General features: G+C 39.5%; 1 protein-coding gene across 1 annotated transcript; it reads left to right on the top strand.

Moving 5' to 3' along the window:
* Nucleotides 1-2,120: 2,120 nt before the first annotated feature.
* On the top strand, nucleotides 2,121-3,934 carry LOC102552474 (protein FAM47E-like). The gene is given in 1 exon segment (NM_001433066.1): nucleotides 2,121-3,934. A coding segment is annotated over 1 exon segment (1,293 nt). The 5' UTR covers nucleotides 2,121-2,223; the 3' UTR covers nucleotides 3,517-3,934.
* The last annotated feature ends 13,714 nt before the right edge of the window (nucleotides 3,935-17,648 follow it).

The following is a 17,648-nucleotide window of genomic DNA, read 5'->3' as shown; positions in this document are numbered from 1 at the left end:
GTCAAGTGAAGCGAAGAATAAATCCAATCCACCAAGGTAAAGGTTAATGCCCATGTAGCTGCACAATACAGCTGGCATTCAGAGTTTCCAGGCTGTTCCAGGGAGCAAATGAAGCATCCATCCTCAATGTTACATCTGTGCTTTCAAAATTCCTGTAAAACCTAGGTGGCAAGGGTCTCATGGTTTCAGAGTTGATCTAGTGAGCAACAAATCTCCATCATCAATGACATGCAAGCAACAGGCTTTATCGCTCTCTGGGATAGAGAAAATTCTCAGGCAGAAACTATAGACCATTCGCTCAGCTTACACCAGGGAAGGGTAAAAATAATGTTTTTAGCTAGATTATTGTCACAAAATCATCTATATTATTATTGAAAATGTCATCTAATTGTGAAAAATAGTTGAGCCCTCTGGCAAGGCTAAGAGAAAAAACGAATTAGGACATTCTTCATAATAATTCTGTAAATGTTTTGTTTTCCATAGCCTTTCTCAATGGAGAAAAGGTCAACAAACTCACTGTAGAGTTTGACAACCAAATGCTCCCAAAATTCACAGTATTTTATAATAAAAATCTTCACACTGTACACTAATATCTTTGGAAGAGTTCCTCATCCCAACAAAAAAAAACATGAAACAGACCAGTTCCTTAGGTTGTGGCCTAGTTATAGACAGCAGACCATGCATTCAAGATTTTTGCAGCACACCTCCCTCCCCAAAACATGGTGTTTCTCTGTGAGGAGACCTGGAATACAACTTCATGAAACTGTAAGAACAAATGCCTAAGTTGCAATGAAGATCCAAGACCTAACATTTTTGTACTGGGCGATCAATAGTGGGGCTCATCCCTAGGATATTCGAATTTTCCTTTTCCCAGCAGATATTCATTGCCTGTAATTCTGTCTAGGAATAGGTCCCTGTGAATATTTTCCCTTCCATGGGAACATGTCCATGATATTACCATTGTCCTGGACTTGCTAATGCAGTCATTTGTCGGAGAGACTTTTTCACAGACTCCCTGGTGTTCTGCCTCTTTCTGCCCTCTCTTCCTCGATGTTCCCTGAGCCATAGATGCAGGAGTTGCGATGCAGATACAGGCACAGGGGCTGAGTCCCTCCTCATCTGTTGATATCTATATTGTGTCCAGTTCTGTTTTTCTATGATGGTCTCCATTTGCTAGAAAGAGGGGCTTCTTTGGTAAAGGGTGGTAGCTACATTTAGGTGTGTGTTTAAGGACAAAATTTAGACTATCGTGAGGAAGTATGTAGGACTCGTAAAGTGGAGGTAGTAGACTCTGTTCTAAGGCTCACAACTCTACTATCCCTGGGAAGTTGGTTAGATTTCCAGTACCATGTATGATTTTGCTCCTGTTGAGTGGGCTTTAAGTTAGTGAGAGAGCTGTTGGCTGACACAGAAGTGTGAGTGCCACCCATTGTAACTTTAGGTTTCTCTTGTCATGCTGGTAATTGCTGTGGTTAATGGGTTATTGCAGCTGGCTTGCTTCCCTCCCTTAGCACCTTGCATTGTATTTTCTAGAACCATGGAAGCCGGACTGCAGAAAAGAGGCTTTCTGGCTAGATCCAGGTCAAATCAAGAGTTGTGTATCCTAAGTGTGCCACTACAATAACAATAAGGGCTGTCTATAATCTATATTGTTTGGGGAAATCTCTTGGACTTAACTAAACAACTATTGTAAAGGAGGTTTCTATTGTCTACTTCTGGGGCTTTTGCTAATCTATCATTCTTGTGCGGTGCATTGCCAGCACAGTTGACTTAACACACACACACACACACACACACACACACACACACACACGCACTCATGCACTCACATGCACGCACGCACGCACTCAGGCACACATGCTCACGTGCACGCGCACGTGCGCGCACACGCACATATATTTTGTATTATTTTTATTAAATACAAGATAATATTTAATACACATTTTCATAGAAACATTCTTTAAAATATAGGTCAAGACATAGACAATCTGGAAGTCCACCAAAAATCCTGTCATAAATAAAGCACTTTTTTATTCATACTATGTAGAACAGAATGGAGAGACCACTGGTGGGGCACTCCCTTCCTTGTCATAGTAGAATCCAAGGTATTCAGGCAAGATCTCCTAGCAACTGACTGACCCCAATGAAACAAATCCCTGAGGCTGCGGTGGAGGCTGAAGCAGCAGCGGAGGCAGAGGCCGTGGCTCCACAGCCAGAAATACTATGGGAGACCACAGGCTGCCAGGGAGCCAGGCCCGTCGGACACTAAAGCCAACATCCCAGGACACTACTGTCAAGTCTATGTGGAAAGACTCTTCCAAGTGTTTTTCAAAGCACAAGAAAGAGCAACTGAGGTTGCCTACCTCCTTGGAGAACCAGCACCGATTCTATGGTAAGGAACGGTCAGATGACTTCAGGAAAGGCGGGACATCGAGTGAAGGGCTGACCCCACGCAGCACAGAGGGTATCTTTTTCCCAACAATTTCTCGTAGAGTATGTAGTCCCATCGCCAACAAGAATCAGCAAAAGTCAGCTGATGATTCAGGACTTTTATACCCGCTTTTGACAGTCCAGCCAACACGTAGAACTTTCTGGGATGACATAAATGCCCGCCACAATCAACAGCTGCTTGCTCCATGGCCTAGAGGAGAAGAAAATTCTGCAGACATATTAATTAAAATGCTGGAAACACCGAAACCTAACCGGATGCTGGAAAACAAGTGGCCGTATTGGGAAGATCACAGGGAAGCAACCAAGCAGCCCACCACCTCTGGCAACCAGTCTCAAGGAAAATTCGATCTGGAACATCACAAGCTTCCCTGGACATGTGAAGGCACTTGGCTCCACGATGGTAAATACAGAGGACAGGATATGCTTAGCTCTATTTATTATAAATATATATACAAAGGAGGAAATGACGAATGGGCCCAAACTTACAGAGATTCCATGCAGCATATTGACACAGGATATGAAGGCCAATCAAGCTATGAAGACTCACCGTGTGTCAGGAGAACTGATCTGTGTAATTTTGACATCAAGTATGGTAGGAAAATGAGCAATGGGAAGGACACATCATTATCTAAACAGGAGTCCAGCTTTGTTATAAAACTCCAAACCCCACCAGATCTTTGCAGAGTCAACAAACACAAAAGATATGAATCACCATTCCTGAAAAGCAACCAGTTGAAAACACTAGAAACAGAAGACTCTCTAACTGATTCCAATGAACTTGAACTTCAAGGTGAAAATGCTGGCAACACAGAGATCGCTGAGCAAGCCTATGAACCAACTGACTGGAAGTACTTTATAAGCAAGGAAGACACCACACCAAGCACCCTTGAACAGATGTTTATGAAGAAGGGATGGGGTTATGAATGTTCTACTCCAACATCAAAAATGTTTAGGGATTATTATTGGATCATGGATTCAGATGATGATGATGATGATGATGATGATGATGATGATGATGAAGAGGAGAAGGAGAAATTGAAGGAAGAGCAGACAGAAAAGAAGTAGACTTTCTAATCATAACTCATTTGGCTATATCCAGTTCTCTTTTTACTCATCAATCAAGGTATACATCATGAACTAATTCTCACTGAACTTCTGCCTTGCCTTCACATAATACATTACTTTATCAGCTATGAGATGAATATTCACACATACTTTTTTGACATTATTGTTGCATTGAAGTACTACATCATTACATTAAACAATATAAGACTGCATAAGACCATGAACAAAAAGCTAATATTAGGAAGATCCCGGATGACATTAACAGTGTGAGAAGGCTATCAAAACACCACAATTGGAAGAATAAAAGGAGACTTGTGCAGCTCTCTGTGGATGAAAACTTAATTAAATAACTAGCGATTGTTTTGTCAACTGAAACTTGAAATCAATAGCTAAATAAATGTGAATTCATCTTCCGTAACAGTCACTGTGATTTCAATTTCAATTTCATTTTGGTGCTTACAACATTAATTTTCACTTGTTTGTATAGAACAGTCACAAGACAATGGCTATTTTAATTTATTCCTTTTGTGCATGTTCAGTGAGAACAGTTAAGATTTAATATTTTCACAGTTAGAACCTTATCACACATGAGACTTGCAAATATTGTGATCTCATAGTGCCTTTTATTATTTTGTTTCTTTTCCCTGCAGAAAATGTCATGTTGGAATATCTCCCCATCCTTCTTTTGCATTCAGGCTGTTTTTTTAATATCACATCCCAAAAGTTAATTCTCATGCAAATATCTAAAGTCTGTTAGGTTCTCAGCAACTAGAATATGCAGAGAACATGATGGACACTCAAATAGTTGGTAAAAGAATTGAGAAATGGAATACATTTTAAAATATGATTTATTTTTATTCTAGAACATTCCCCCCACATGTTAAAAATTCACACATTTCTATGGTCCTCTCCACCTTTCATAAACATTGTGAAGTTGTCCCTGCCACTGGTGACTTCCCCCCACCCCACGAAGTCCTTTTTCTGGTTAAATATTATCGACAGTTCTATTGCATGCTTTTGTCATCATTTTTCTTAACCACATATGTCTTGGAAAGTCTATATGATGTAGATCATACAGTGTGTCAATCTTCCTCTTTTTCCCATGGCATTCTTGATACATACCCCTCCATCTTTAACATAAGAAATGAAATATTTGAATGCAAACTTGAGTGAATTTATCTTGGATGTAAAATTTCAGAAAGTCTAACAGAAATTAGAAATATGTCAACATGCCAAAGTTTACTGGATATTCAACAGGTGGCAAAGGTGATTTAAGTCTCTGACCTCCCCAACACATAATCAAAATGACAATTTGTCTCTGGTTGCAAAACTTCATTCAGTGTTATCCAGGTGTCAGCAAAAGGCACCAATTTTCCATTTTAGCTTTGTGGCCATGTACTTCATGGGGTCAGTTTCCTCATATATGCAAAGGAAACCATGCCATTAAACTTAAAGACAATTTGATGGGAATAATGGAACTATTTTCTAGAATTGCTTATGGCCACAGGTAGCACACAATTGATATTAAGCATTTATTTGTAAAAGAGTGTATTCATAAAAGGCAGATGGGTGCTGCAATGATCCAAAGATAAAAGGAAGGTTTTCATGATATGAGACTCTTTGTGTGAGTCCCGTATTCTATCATACTCAATGTTAACTATTACTAAAAATCAAGAAAAAAATTATGTGCGGATTGGAGGGTTGGCTTAATGGTTAAAAGCATTGGCTGCTCTTCCAGAGGACCTGAGTTCAATTCTCAGCACCAACATGGCAGCTCACAACTGTCTATAACTCCAGTTGCAGGGGATTCAACACCCTCACACAGGCAAAACACCAACACACTTTAAAAATAAATCATTAAAAATTGTAATTATATTGCTTCGTCAAAATTTGGGCTCCTCAGTGCTTTTCTTTTTCAAGGGGCTCAAATCTGAATCTTACTCATTCTGGCAGCTATGAAAACTTTTTCATAAGGGTATTGGGGATGGCAGGTAGGATGTTTGAATGCTCTCCTTGTCAGAGGTGATGCTGCCACTAACACCATGGTTTTCCTGCCTTTTGCTAATGTCCTTTATCTTGTGGGAATAGTCTTCAACCCAGAAACTGACTTGCCTTACTGACTAATCCCCACACACCACATTGCTTACCCAGGTACCCCTGCATCCCACCCTTATTTGTCATGGGGTGGAATAAGCCAGGGCCCTTTAACTTTTCATAAAGCAGCCGTGACAGTAGGATCTCAATTCTGTCATGAAGTTCTAGTATAAACAAATGTGGAACAATACTAAGAGAAATTCAAGAAGCTTTGGACATATCTGTGTTTTCAGAGCCAGTAGGAAGAGAAGTTGCTTTGGGTGACTAGTATCAACTATTCCAAACAGGGGCCTGTCCCAGAAGAAGGAATGGGGTCTAGATTATCTGAGTCTTGTGCTTCATTAGGTAGACTCCTGTGTATATTGATGAATTAAGACCTAAAATGTAGCAATATAGTACTGTTATTACAGTACACACATGTGAAATATTGCAAGATTAGGAAGATTCTATTAATCTAGGAAAAGAGGAAGAGTGGATTTAAAGTAGAAGAAGCAATCAAAGTTCTCCAGTGCCATAATTCTGTCCAAGTATAATGTGTGGTCTAGGTTGGTGAACCAGAGAATTTAACTGCAATTACTTACAGGAAGATGAGTGAGGGCTTTCTGACATGAATATGGGCAATTTGAGTAGTAGCTATACCATGAAAGGATTATCACATCCACCAACAATTAATAACACATAATGTAGAGAAATTTTAATCCAGCAACATGGCTGCTCTAACAAGGGATCACGTCCAAAGACCTTCTAGGTCTACATAGTCTGACCAGAATGCAGAAATACCCTAGATTACACTAAGATCTGGCTGGAGTACATGCCCTTAGCACAAACCTTTGATACCAAACAATGAAAGTAAAGTTAGTTTATAGAAGGAAGTAGTCATGTCATATTTGAAAGCGATGGCTAATTAAGGGGCAGACAGAGGGATAAATCAAAGAAAGATCTGACAGCATGAGTCAGAGATAAGATATACTCAACTCTCACCAAAAGAGAGGAAAAGGAAATGGAAAAGGAAAAGAAAAGGAGGATTCAAAGGAGCAGTTCAGAGAGATGAGGGAGAGGATGCAGTTTTACTGGGAGAGTTTTTTTAAAAAACAGAGACAGGTTGCAGGTGAAGACAGAGTGAATCAGAGAATGAGAGGGGGCCAGAAGATTAGAACAGATTACTAGTTTGTTTGAGGCCAAGTAGAGCAATTCAGTCAGAAGCCACTTTGAGTCAGTTTGGAGAGGAGAATGAGCTGATTTGAACCAGTTAGCCAGAGTTCTGAAAGAGCTAGAAAAGGTGATCTTACTCAGGAGTGAGTCTCTGAGACAATAATTATATCTGGCAAATAAGAGTCACTTTTACAATATAATATATCTTTTTGAAAGAGCTGAAACTTGAGCATCATCTTCTACATTCTCCCTCTCATCCAAGAAAGAGTGTAGGCACAATCTTTTGATGGCATCTATGAGGAATATGATTTTAAGACAGCAACAACCATGCCATACCACGATCATGGTATTTGACAACAGTTATAGGTCACACAACAAGTTACTTTCTAGTTTTTATAGTATTTATTACAGTGTATTCTATAAATCTCTGCAGTATCCTCCAACATTCAAATACTGCCATTGCTGGATATCTTAGCCTGGAAACATTGTGTTTTCATTCTTGATGAAAGCAAGAATATAGAAAACTTTTATTACACACAAACAAAAGCTACCACAGAGAATTAAAATAAGTAGGAAAATACGCAGTTTTGTTTTTATATATAAGAAACACATGGCCATATGTTTCCTAGAAATGTCAACAAGGGTATTATAGATTCCCTGCTTAGCACTCAGGGCCCAACAGTAACTTCTCTGGAGACTCCAGTATATAATTGCTTGTTTGTTCTAGCCTTAAATGTTGTTTACACTATTTGGCTTGTGGTCTTCCTATTCAGTCTTTCAGGATGTTATTTCTGCAGGAAATTTCTCCTCCTTAAGCACCTAGATATGGCCTATTGATGTAAGTCATGCTAATGTTCCTATTTCCGGGTCTTTAATCTAATCAATCTGAAACTGTTACCAAATAAGATAAAGTAGTCTTAAGTCCCAAGGTTTAGGATACAGGCGTCTTTCAGGTGGGAAGAATAATTATGTCTTAAAATGTTACTTTTTTCTTTTACTTGTATGTATGTATATATGTATGTATGTATGTATGCATGTATGCACACACACATATGAGTGTGTATATGTGTGTATGGATATGTACATGAGCCTTCAGAAGGCAGGAGCAGACATTAGACATCCTAGAGCTGGAGATACAGATGTTTGTGTGACACACAATGTGTATGCTAGTATTTGAACTCAGTTCCTATGTAAGAGAAGCATGTATTCTTTTTTTTTCTTTATTAACTTGAGTATTTCTTATTTACATTTTGATTGTTATTCCCCTTCCCAGTTTCTGGGCCAACATCCCCTTAACCCCTCCCCCTCTCCTTGTATATGGGCTTCCCCTCCCCACCCTCCCCTCAACAATCACATTCACTGGGGGTTCAGTCTTGGCAGGACCAAGGGCTTCCCCTTCCATTGGGAGAAGCATGTATTCTTAACGAATGAACCATCTTCATAGCCCTATAAATCCTATTTTATTAAAAGACCAAAACCAATTAAACAAAACCACTAACTTCACATATTATGCAAAGAATAAAAGATAACTAACCTAAACATATGAAGAGTATTTTCCTTTACATTACTTTAAGAAACATTATTATAATGGAGTATATAGAAATGAAGTTTTATAGCAATTGATCCTTCAAAACTACATATAGAGTTTTCTTCTTTGGCAAAGTTTTGGTAAAATGTTCAGTAATCACTTAAATAATAAAATAATAATTATTAACTTTGTCATTTGCAAAGTTACCTTTGGCCATATAATGCATTCTCCACATTTTTAAGTCTCCAAAATGGCACTTAGACAACAAAGTTGTTATCTGCCAGGGCTGGTTATAGGTTGAGTTGGGTTAGGTTAGGGTTGAGTAGAGGTTTTCTCTTTCTGTTATTGTGCACATGCACTGCACACATGCCTTTTAAATAGAATATTTAAAAAACTATGAGAGGCAAGGACCAAGCCCAGAAACACATTTTAGCTTCTGTTAAAACATACCATTGACCAAAAGAAAATACATGGAACATCTAAACTCATGGGAAAGGGCAGTGTTTGCTCCTACCACTGATGTCATGGCTAGAACTTGGAAAGAAGAACAATATACGAAAAATATGCTCTTTTACAAAAGGACAATGAGTACAGCAAAGTTCCTTGAGGTGCTGGAGAAAGGGGCTGAGGAAGACCCCATTATTGTTCTATCTTGGGACTGAGAAAGTTCAAATGTTACAGGGTCTTGCTCTGATGGGGTAATCATCTATGGATTCTGCCAAGTTTGTTCTGTGGAACAGACAGAAAAAATCCCATACATCCTGGAAAGAAGACCGGTGCACAGAAAGCAGCAGGCTAAGTGGAGGCAACAGCCCCCAACACTGAGGAAAGTGGAAGGAACAAGAAAGGATACAGGATGCCAGTGCAAAATGTGACAGCTGCTACTGTCTCATTGTGATTGACAGTTGAAAGTCCCCAGGGTCAGGGTCAGAGTAAAGAAGTACCTTTCTTTAGCAAACTTTATTAGGACATAAAGCCCCGGATGTGGGAATCTGCCTGAGGACTCTGGGTTGCACTTTTTATAGTCTCTGGGGCCTGTCTATCTTCAGGTCTCCTTTTCCACCTAGGGAATCCAGACTCGGGTGGGTTCCCTTCCACCCGCAGGTGGTTAGCAGTGGCTAGTTGGTACCGGTTACAGTGGTGATTAGCAGTTGGTTAACAGTTGTAGTTGGTGGTTAGCAGTTGGTGACAGTTGCAATGGTGACTAGCAGTTGGTATCAGTTGAAATGACCTGAAACCTGAGGGAGGGTGAGCCCAGGAGCAAGAGGCAGCTCCTCTTAAAGGCGTCTCAACCAGTCTAAGTCCCCTGACTCTCCTTCAGAATGACTGCAGTGACTGACAGCATGCCAGCAAATGACTCATGCTAGGCAATTATGAGGCATGCCCTGATGGTAATTGAGGTTTTAAAGTCTAACGATAATTTTTGTCTATAGCGCATATATACTTTGAGTAAAATCAGGAATTTATTTTTAACTTATGAAGCCTAGTGGCACTAAGAATGACTGATCAATATGGAGGGTAAAATGCCTATTTTAGGCAAAACTAGAAATCAGTAACAATAACAACAACAACAACAAAAACCATGAACACCTGGATAACTGTGGCTCAGAGTGGAGATAGGAGGAGAGGAAGAGAGACAGGGATAGAGAAGGGGAGGGGGACAATAGAGATTGTTCTGTAAGCTAGGATATGCACTGTGTTTTAGTGGATTCTTTCCACTATCATACACCTAGTAGCAGTTTATGATAAAACTGACATTTTTATCTCCTCATACACCACTGATCAAAGGGAAGGAAATAAGAACCTTAAGATCAGGAGCTAGAATGAAGGAGAAATAATTATAAGTTAATAAAACAGATTTATAGGACATTGATGACTATAGAATTTACTTAAGCAGGCACCCTTTTCTCTAAGGAACTAAAGGTTTTTTTTTTTCTTCTGAATGTTTTCTTTCTCTGTACCTACATTATGAGTGATAGATAACAAGGCATCATTGACAGGCAAATTATCTCCCCTCATTACTGCTCAGTAGAGAAGACAGGAAACCTTCGCAATTAACAATTCACATGGTTACTAGGCTTAGTTTCATCAACATTGCCCTTTGACTAACACAGTTTAATGTTAAATTTATTTTTAGCTGCTATATGAGGACAGAAAGTTCACACATTAGTGGAGTTTCGGGTGACATTTGGATATGTGTACGCATTAGATGACGTTTAATTGGGGTTTGGTGTGTTTATAGATCACAGATGTGCATCATTTTAAAATATTTCACGTAGCAAAAAGGAGCACAATTTAATTGTTCTTAATGTTTTGCAGAACCTTTGGAACATCATTACTATGTCATTTCATCAGCCCCCAGAAGAGGCCAGGACTTTTGCACGTTCGTGACCAGTCACTCCACGTTTGTCTTCTCTCCAGTCCCTGTCAATCACTACTCTCTTTCTTCATAAATGAATCTGTTTCAGACATTTCACAAAACTGAAACCATGTCAAGCTTTCTGTTACATCTTTCTTTGCTTTAGAAGAGCTTCATCTTTTTTGTTGCAGTGCGTATCTGTATTTTATCCCACTTTATGACTGAGTAAATATCCCCTTGCAGGAATATACCACATTTGCTGTATACATTCATCATTTGATGGATGTTTGGGCTGCTAATACTCCACTGATACTAGGATATGAACTCAACACAGGAAGAGCTGAGTCATATGGGAGGTGTTTACTTAATATTTTGAATAAATAAAATTGTTGTAGTTGTGATTCTAACCTTTTAACAGCTGAACCCTCTATCCAACCCCAGATAAAATTGTGTGTGTGTGTGTGTGTGTGTGTGTGTGTGTGTGTTGTCCTTGACAACAGGACTGCACTATCTTGTTTGTGGAGAGCAACCCTTCATGTTAGCAACATACTGGGTAGGTTGGTGATTTCAGTGGGACCTCCTTGGCCATCAACTTAATTGAATGCATACCTGTTCTGCCACTGGAAGCCTTGCTTGGCACCAAGAAATAGTTGGTTGAGACTAAATATTCCCCATTACTAGGACCCATCATTAGAATCAACTTTATTGGTGCCAGGAGGTTTCCACTGTGCTAAGTTTCCACAGAACTTCCTAAATCCCCCCAATTCCAGCACGCTCTTCCTTTACCCTATCTCAACCCCCCAGTTGCTCCCCCTGCTCACATTCCTTCCACTTCCAGATAAAATCTATTCTACTTTTACCCCCCCCCAGAGATCCACACATGGCTCATAGACCCCTCATCTTTAACCTCTCTTGTGCTATAGATTGTAGCTTGGTTATCATTTACTCAATACCTAAGATGCAATAAAAGGCAAATACATACCATATTCATAATTCTGTGTCTGGGTTGCCTTACTCAGGATGATTTTTTAAAGTCCCATCCATTTGCCTGAGAAATCATGATGTCATTTTGTTTAAGAGCTATACAATACTCCATTGTGTAGATGTACCACATTTTCTTTTTTTTTTTTATTAACTTGAGTATTTCTTATATACATTTCGAGTGTTATTCCCTTTCCCGGTTTCCGGGCAAACATCCCCCTCCCCCCTCCCCTTCCTTATGGGTGTTCCCCTCCCAACCCTCCCCCCATTGCCGCCCTCCCCCCATAGACTAGTTCACTGGGGGTTCAGTCTTAGCAGGACCCAGGGCTTCCCCTTCCACTGGTGATCTTACTAGGATATTCATTGCTACCTATGGGGTCAGAGTCCAGGGTCAGTCCATGTATAGTCTTTAGGTAGTGGCTTAGTCCCTGGAAGCTCTGGTTGCTTGGCATTGTTGTACATATGGGGTCTCGAGCCCCTTCAAGCTCTTCCAGTTCTTTCTCTGATTCCTTCAATAGGGGACCTATTCTCAGTTCAGTGGTTTGCTGCTGGTATTCGCCTCTATATTTGCTGTATTCTGGCTGTGTCTCTCAGGAGCGATCTACATCCGGCTCCTGTCGGTCTGCACTTCTTTGCTTCATCCATCTTGTCTAATTGGGTGGCTGTATATGTATGGGCCACATGTGGGGCAGGCTCTGAATGGGTGTTACTTCAGTCTCTGTTTTAATCTTTGCCTCTCCCTTCCCTGCCAAGGGTATTCTTTTTCCTCATTTAAAGAAGGAGTGAAGCATTCACATTTTGATCATCCGTCTTGAGTTTCGTTTGTTCTAGGGATCTAGGGTAATTCAAGCATTTGGGCTAATAGCCACTTATCAATGAGTGCATACCATGTATGTCTTTCTGTGATTGGGTTAGCTCACTCAGGATGATATTTTCCAGTTCCAACCATTTGCCTACGAATTTCATAAACTCGTTGTTTTTGATAGATGAGTAATATTCCATTGTGTAGATGTACCACATTTTCTGTATCCATTCCTCTGTTGAAGGGCATCTGGGTTATTTCCATTTTCTGGCTATTATAAATAAGGCTGCGATGAACATAGTGGAGCACGTGTCTCTTTTATATGTTGGGGCATCTTTTGGGTATATGCCCAAGAGAGGTATAGCTGGATCATCAGGCAGTTCAATGTCCAATTTTCTGAGGAACCTCCAGACTGATTTCCAGAATGGTTTTACCAGTCTGCAATCCCACCAACAATGGAGGAGTGTTCCTCTTTCTCCACATCCTCGCCAGCATCTGCTGTCACCTGAGTTTTTGATCTTAGCCAATCGCACTGGTGTGAGGTGAAATCTCAGGGTTGTTTTGATTTGCATTTCCCTTATGACTAAAGATGTTGAACATTTCTTTAGGTGTTTCTCAGCCATTCGGCATTCCTCAGCTGTGAATTCTTTGTTTAGCTCTGAACCCCATTTTTTAATAGGGTTATTTGTTTCCCTGCGGTCTAACTTCTTGAGTTCTTTGTATATTTTGGATATAAGGCCTCTATCTGTTGTAGGATTGGTAAAGATCTTTTCCCAATCTGTTGGTTGCCGTTTTGTCCTAACCACAGTGTCCTTTGCCTTACAGAAGCTTTGCAGTTTTATGAGATCCCATTTGTCGATTCTTGATCTTAGAGCATAAGCCATTGGTGTTTTGTTCAGGAAATTTTTTCCAGTGCCCATGTGTTCCAGATGCTTCCCTAGTTTTTCTTCTATTAGTTTGAGTGTGTCTGGTTTGATGTGGAGGTCTTTGATCCACTTGGACTTAAGCTTTGTACAGGGTGATAAGCATGGATCGATCTGCATTCTTCTACATGTTGACCTCCAGTTGAACCAGCACCATTTGCTGAAAATGCTATCTTTTTTCCATTGGATGGTTTTGGCTCCTTTGTCAAAAATCAAGTGACCATAGGTGTGTGGGTTCATTTCTGGCTCTTCAATTCTATTCCATTGGTCTATCTGTCTGTCTCTGTACCAATACCATGCAGTTTTTATCACTATTGCTCTGTAATACTGCTTGAGTTCAGGGATAGTGATTCCCCCTGAAGTCCTTTTATTGTTGAGGATAGCTTTAGCTATCCTGGGTTTTTTGTTATTCCAGATGAATTTGCAAATTGTTCTGTCTAACTCTTTGAAGAATTGGATTGGTATTTTGATGGGGATTGCATTGAATCTGTAGATCGCTTTTGGTAAAATGGCCATTTTTACTAAATTAATCCTGCCAATCCATGAGCATGGGAGATCTTTCCATCTTCTGAGGTCTTCTTCAATTTCTTTCCTCAGTGTCTTGAAGTTCTTATTGTACAGATCTTTTACTTGCTTGGTTAAAGTCACACCGAGGTACTTTATATTATTTGGGTCTATTATGAAGGGTGTCGTTTCCCTAATTTCTTTCTCGGCTTGTTTCTCTTTTGTATAGAGGAAGGCAACTGATTTATTTGAGTTAATTTTATACGCAGCCACTTTGCTGAAGTTGTTTATCAGCTTTAGTAGTTCTCTGGTGGAACTTTTGGGATCACTTAAATATACTATCATATCATCTGCAAATAGTGATATTTTGACTTCTTCTTTACCAATCTGAATCCCCTTGATCTCCTTTTGTTGTCTGATTGCTCTGGCTAGAACTTCAAGAACTATATTGAATAAGTAGGGAGAGAGTGGGCAGCCTTGTCTAGTCCCTGATTTTAGTGGGATTGCTTCAAGTTTCTCTCCATTTAGTTTAATGTTAGCAACTGGTTTGCTGTATATGGCTTTTACTATGTTTAGGTATGGGCCTTGAATTCCTATTCTTTCCAGGACTTTTTATCATGAAGGAGTGTTGAATTTTGTCAAATGCTTTCTCAGCATCTAATGAAATGATCATGTGGTTCTGTTCTTTCAGTTTGTTTATATAATGGATCACGTTGATGGTTTTCCGTATATTAAACCATCCCTGCATGCCTGGGATGAAGCCTACTTGATCATGGTGGATGATTGTTTTGATGTGCTCTTGAATTCAGTTTGCCAGAATTTTATTGAGTATTTTTGCGTCGATATTCATAAGGGAAATTGGTCTGAAGTTCTCTTTCTTTGTTGTGTCTTTGTGTGGTTTAGGTATAAGAGTAATTGTGGCTTCGTAGAAGGAATTCGGTAGGGCTCCATCTGTTTCAATTTTGTGGAATAGTTTGGATAATATTGGTATGAGGTCTTCTATGAAGGTTTGATAGAATTCTGCACTAAACCCGTCTGGACCTGGGCTCTTTTTGGTTGGGAGACCTTTAATGACTGCTTTTATTTCCTTAGGAGTTATGGGGTTGTTTAACTGGTTTATCTGTTCCTGATTTAACTTCGATACCTGGTATCTGTCTAGGAAATTGTCCATTTCCTGCAGATTTTCAAATTTTGTTGAATATAGGTTTTTATAGTAAGATCTGATGATTTTTTGAATTTCCTCCGAATCTGTAGTTATGTCTCCCTTTTCATTTCTGATTTTGTTAATTTGGACACACTCTCTGTGTCCTCTCGTTAGTCTGGCTAAGGGTTTATCTATCTTGTTGATTTTCTCAAAGAACCAACTTTTGGTTCTATTGATTCTTTCTATGGTCCTTTTTGTTTCTACTTGGTTGATTTCAGCTCTGAGTTTGATTATTTCCTGCCTTCTACTCCTCCTGGGTGTATTTGCTTCTTTTTGTTCTAGAGCTTTTAGGTGTGCTGTCAAGCTGCTGACATATGCTCTTTCCTGTTTCTTTCTGCAGGCACTCAGCGCTATGAGTTTTCCTCTTAGCACAGCTTTCATTGTGTCCCATAAGTTTGAGTATGTTGTATCTTCATTTTCATTAAATTCTAAAAAGTTTTTAATTTCTTTCTTTATTTCTTCCTTGACCAGGTTATCATTGAGTAGAGCATTGTTCAATTTCCACGTATATGTGGGCATTCTTCCCTTATTGTTATTGAAGACCAGTTTTAGGCCGTGGTGGTCCGATAGCACACATGGGATTATTTCTATCTTTCTGTACCTGTTGAGGCCCATTTTTTGACCAATTATATGGTCAATTTTGGAGAAAGTACCATGAGGAGCTGAGAAGAAGGTATATCCTTTTGCTTTAGGATAGAATGTTCTATAAATATCCGTTAAGTCCATTTGGCTCATGACTTCTCTTAGTCTGTCTACATCACTGTTTAATTTCTGTTTCCATGATCTGTCCATTGATGAGAGTGGAGTGTTGAAATCTCCCACTATTATTGTGTGAGGTGCAATGTGTGTTTTGAGCTTTAGTAAGGTTTCTTTTACGTATGTAGGTGCCCTTGTATTTGGGGCATAGATATTTAGGATTGAGAGTTCATCTTGGTTGATTTTTCCTTTGATGAATATGAAGTGTCCTTCCTTATCTTTTTTGATGACTTTTAGTTGGAAATTGATTTTATTTGATATTAGAATGGCTACTCCAGCTTGCTTCTTCTTACCATTTGCTTGGAAAGTTGTTTTCCAGCCTTTCACTCTGAGGTAGTGTCTGTCTTTGTCTCTGAGGTGTGTTTCCTGTAGGCAGCAGAATGCAGGGTCCTCGTTGCGTATCCAGTTTGTTAATCTATGTCTTTTTATTGGGGAGTTGAGGCCATTGATATTGAGAGATATTAAGGAATAGTGATTATTGCTTCCCGTTATATTCATATTTGGATGTGAGGTTATGTTTGTGTGCTTTCATTCTCTTTGTTTTGTTGCCAAGACGATTAGTTTCTTGCTTCTTCTAGGGTATAGCTTGCCTCCTTATGTTGGGCTTTACCATTTATTATCCTTTGTAGTGCTGGATTTGTAGAAAGATATTGTGTAAATTTGGTTTTGTCATGGAATATCTTGGTTTCTCCATCAATGTTAATTGAGAGTTTTGCTGGATACAGTAACCTGGGCTGGCATTTGTGTTCTCTTAGGGTCTGTATAACATCAGTCCAGGATCTTCTGGCCTTCATAGTTTCTGGCGAGAAGTCTGGTGTGATTCTGATAGGTCTCCCTTTATATGTTACTTGACCTTTTTCCCTTACTGCTTTTAATATTCTTTCTTTATTTTGTGCGTTTAGTGTTTTGACAATTATGTGACGGGAGGTGTTTCTTTTCTGGTCCAATCTATTTGGAGTTCTGTAGGCTTCTTGTATGTCTATGGGTATCTCTTTTTTTAGGTTAGGGAAGTTTTCTTCTATGATTTTGTTGAAGATATTTACTGGTCCTTTGAGCTGGGAGTCTTCACTCTCTTCTATACCTATTATCCTTAGGTTTGATCTTCTCATTGAGTCCTGGATTTCCTGTATGTTTTGGACCAGTAGCTTTTTCCGCTTTACATTATCTTTGACAGTTGAGTCAATGATTTCTATGGAATCTTCTGCTCCTGAGATTCTCTCTTCCATCTCTTGTATTCTGTTGGTGAAGTTTGTATCTACAGCTCCTTGTCTCTTCTTTTGGTTTTCTATATCCAGGGTTGTTTCCATGTGTTCTTTCTTGATTGCTTCTATTTCCATTTTTAATTCCTTCAATTGTTTGATTGTGTTTTCCTGGAATTCTTTCAGGGATTTTTGCGATTCCTCTCTGTAGGGTTTTACTTGTTTATTAATGTTTTCCTGTGCTTCCCTAAGTGTGTTCATGTCTTTCTTGAAGTCCTCCAGCATCATGATCAAATATGATTTTGAAACTAGATCTTGCTTTTCTGGTGTGTTTGGATATTCCATGTTTGTTTTGGTGGGAGAATTGGGCTCCGATGATGGCATGTAGTCTTGGTTTCTGTTGCTTGGGTTCCTGCGCTTGCCTCTCGCCATCAGATTATCTCTAGTGTTACTTTGTTCTGCTATTTCTGACAGTGGCTAGACTGTCCTATAAGCCTGTGTGTCAGGAGTGCTGTAGACCTGTTTTCCTCTCTTTCAGCCAGTTATGGGGACAGAGTGTTCTGCTTTCGGGCGTGTAGTTTTTCCTCTCTACAGGTCTTCAGCTGTTCCTGTGGGCCTGTGTCTTGAGTT

Source organism: Rattus norvegicus, chromosome X, assembly GCF_021556685.1.
Source record: "Rattus norvegicus strain SHRSP/BbbUtx chromosome X, alternate assembly SHRSP_T2T, whole genome shotgun sequence".
Classification (NCBI taxonomy): Eukaryota; Metazoa; Chordata; class Mammalia; order Rodentia; family Muridae; genus Rattus; species Rattus norvegicus.
Note: the sequence above shows the minus strand (reverse complement) of the source record. Positions and strands in the feature narration are given on the sequence as shown.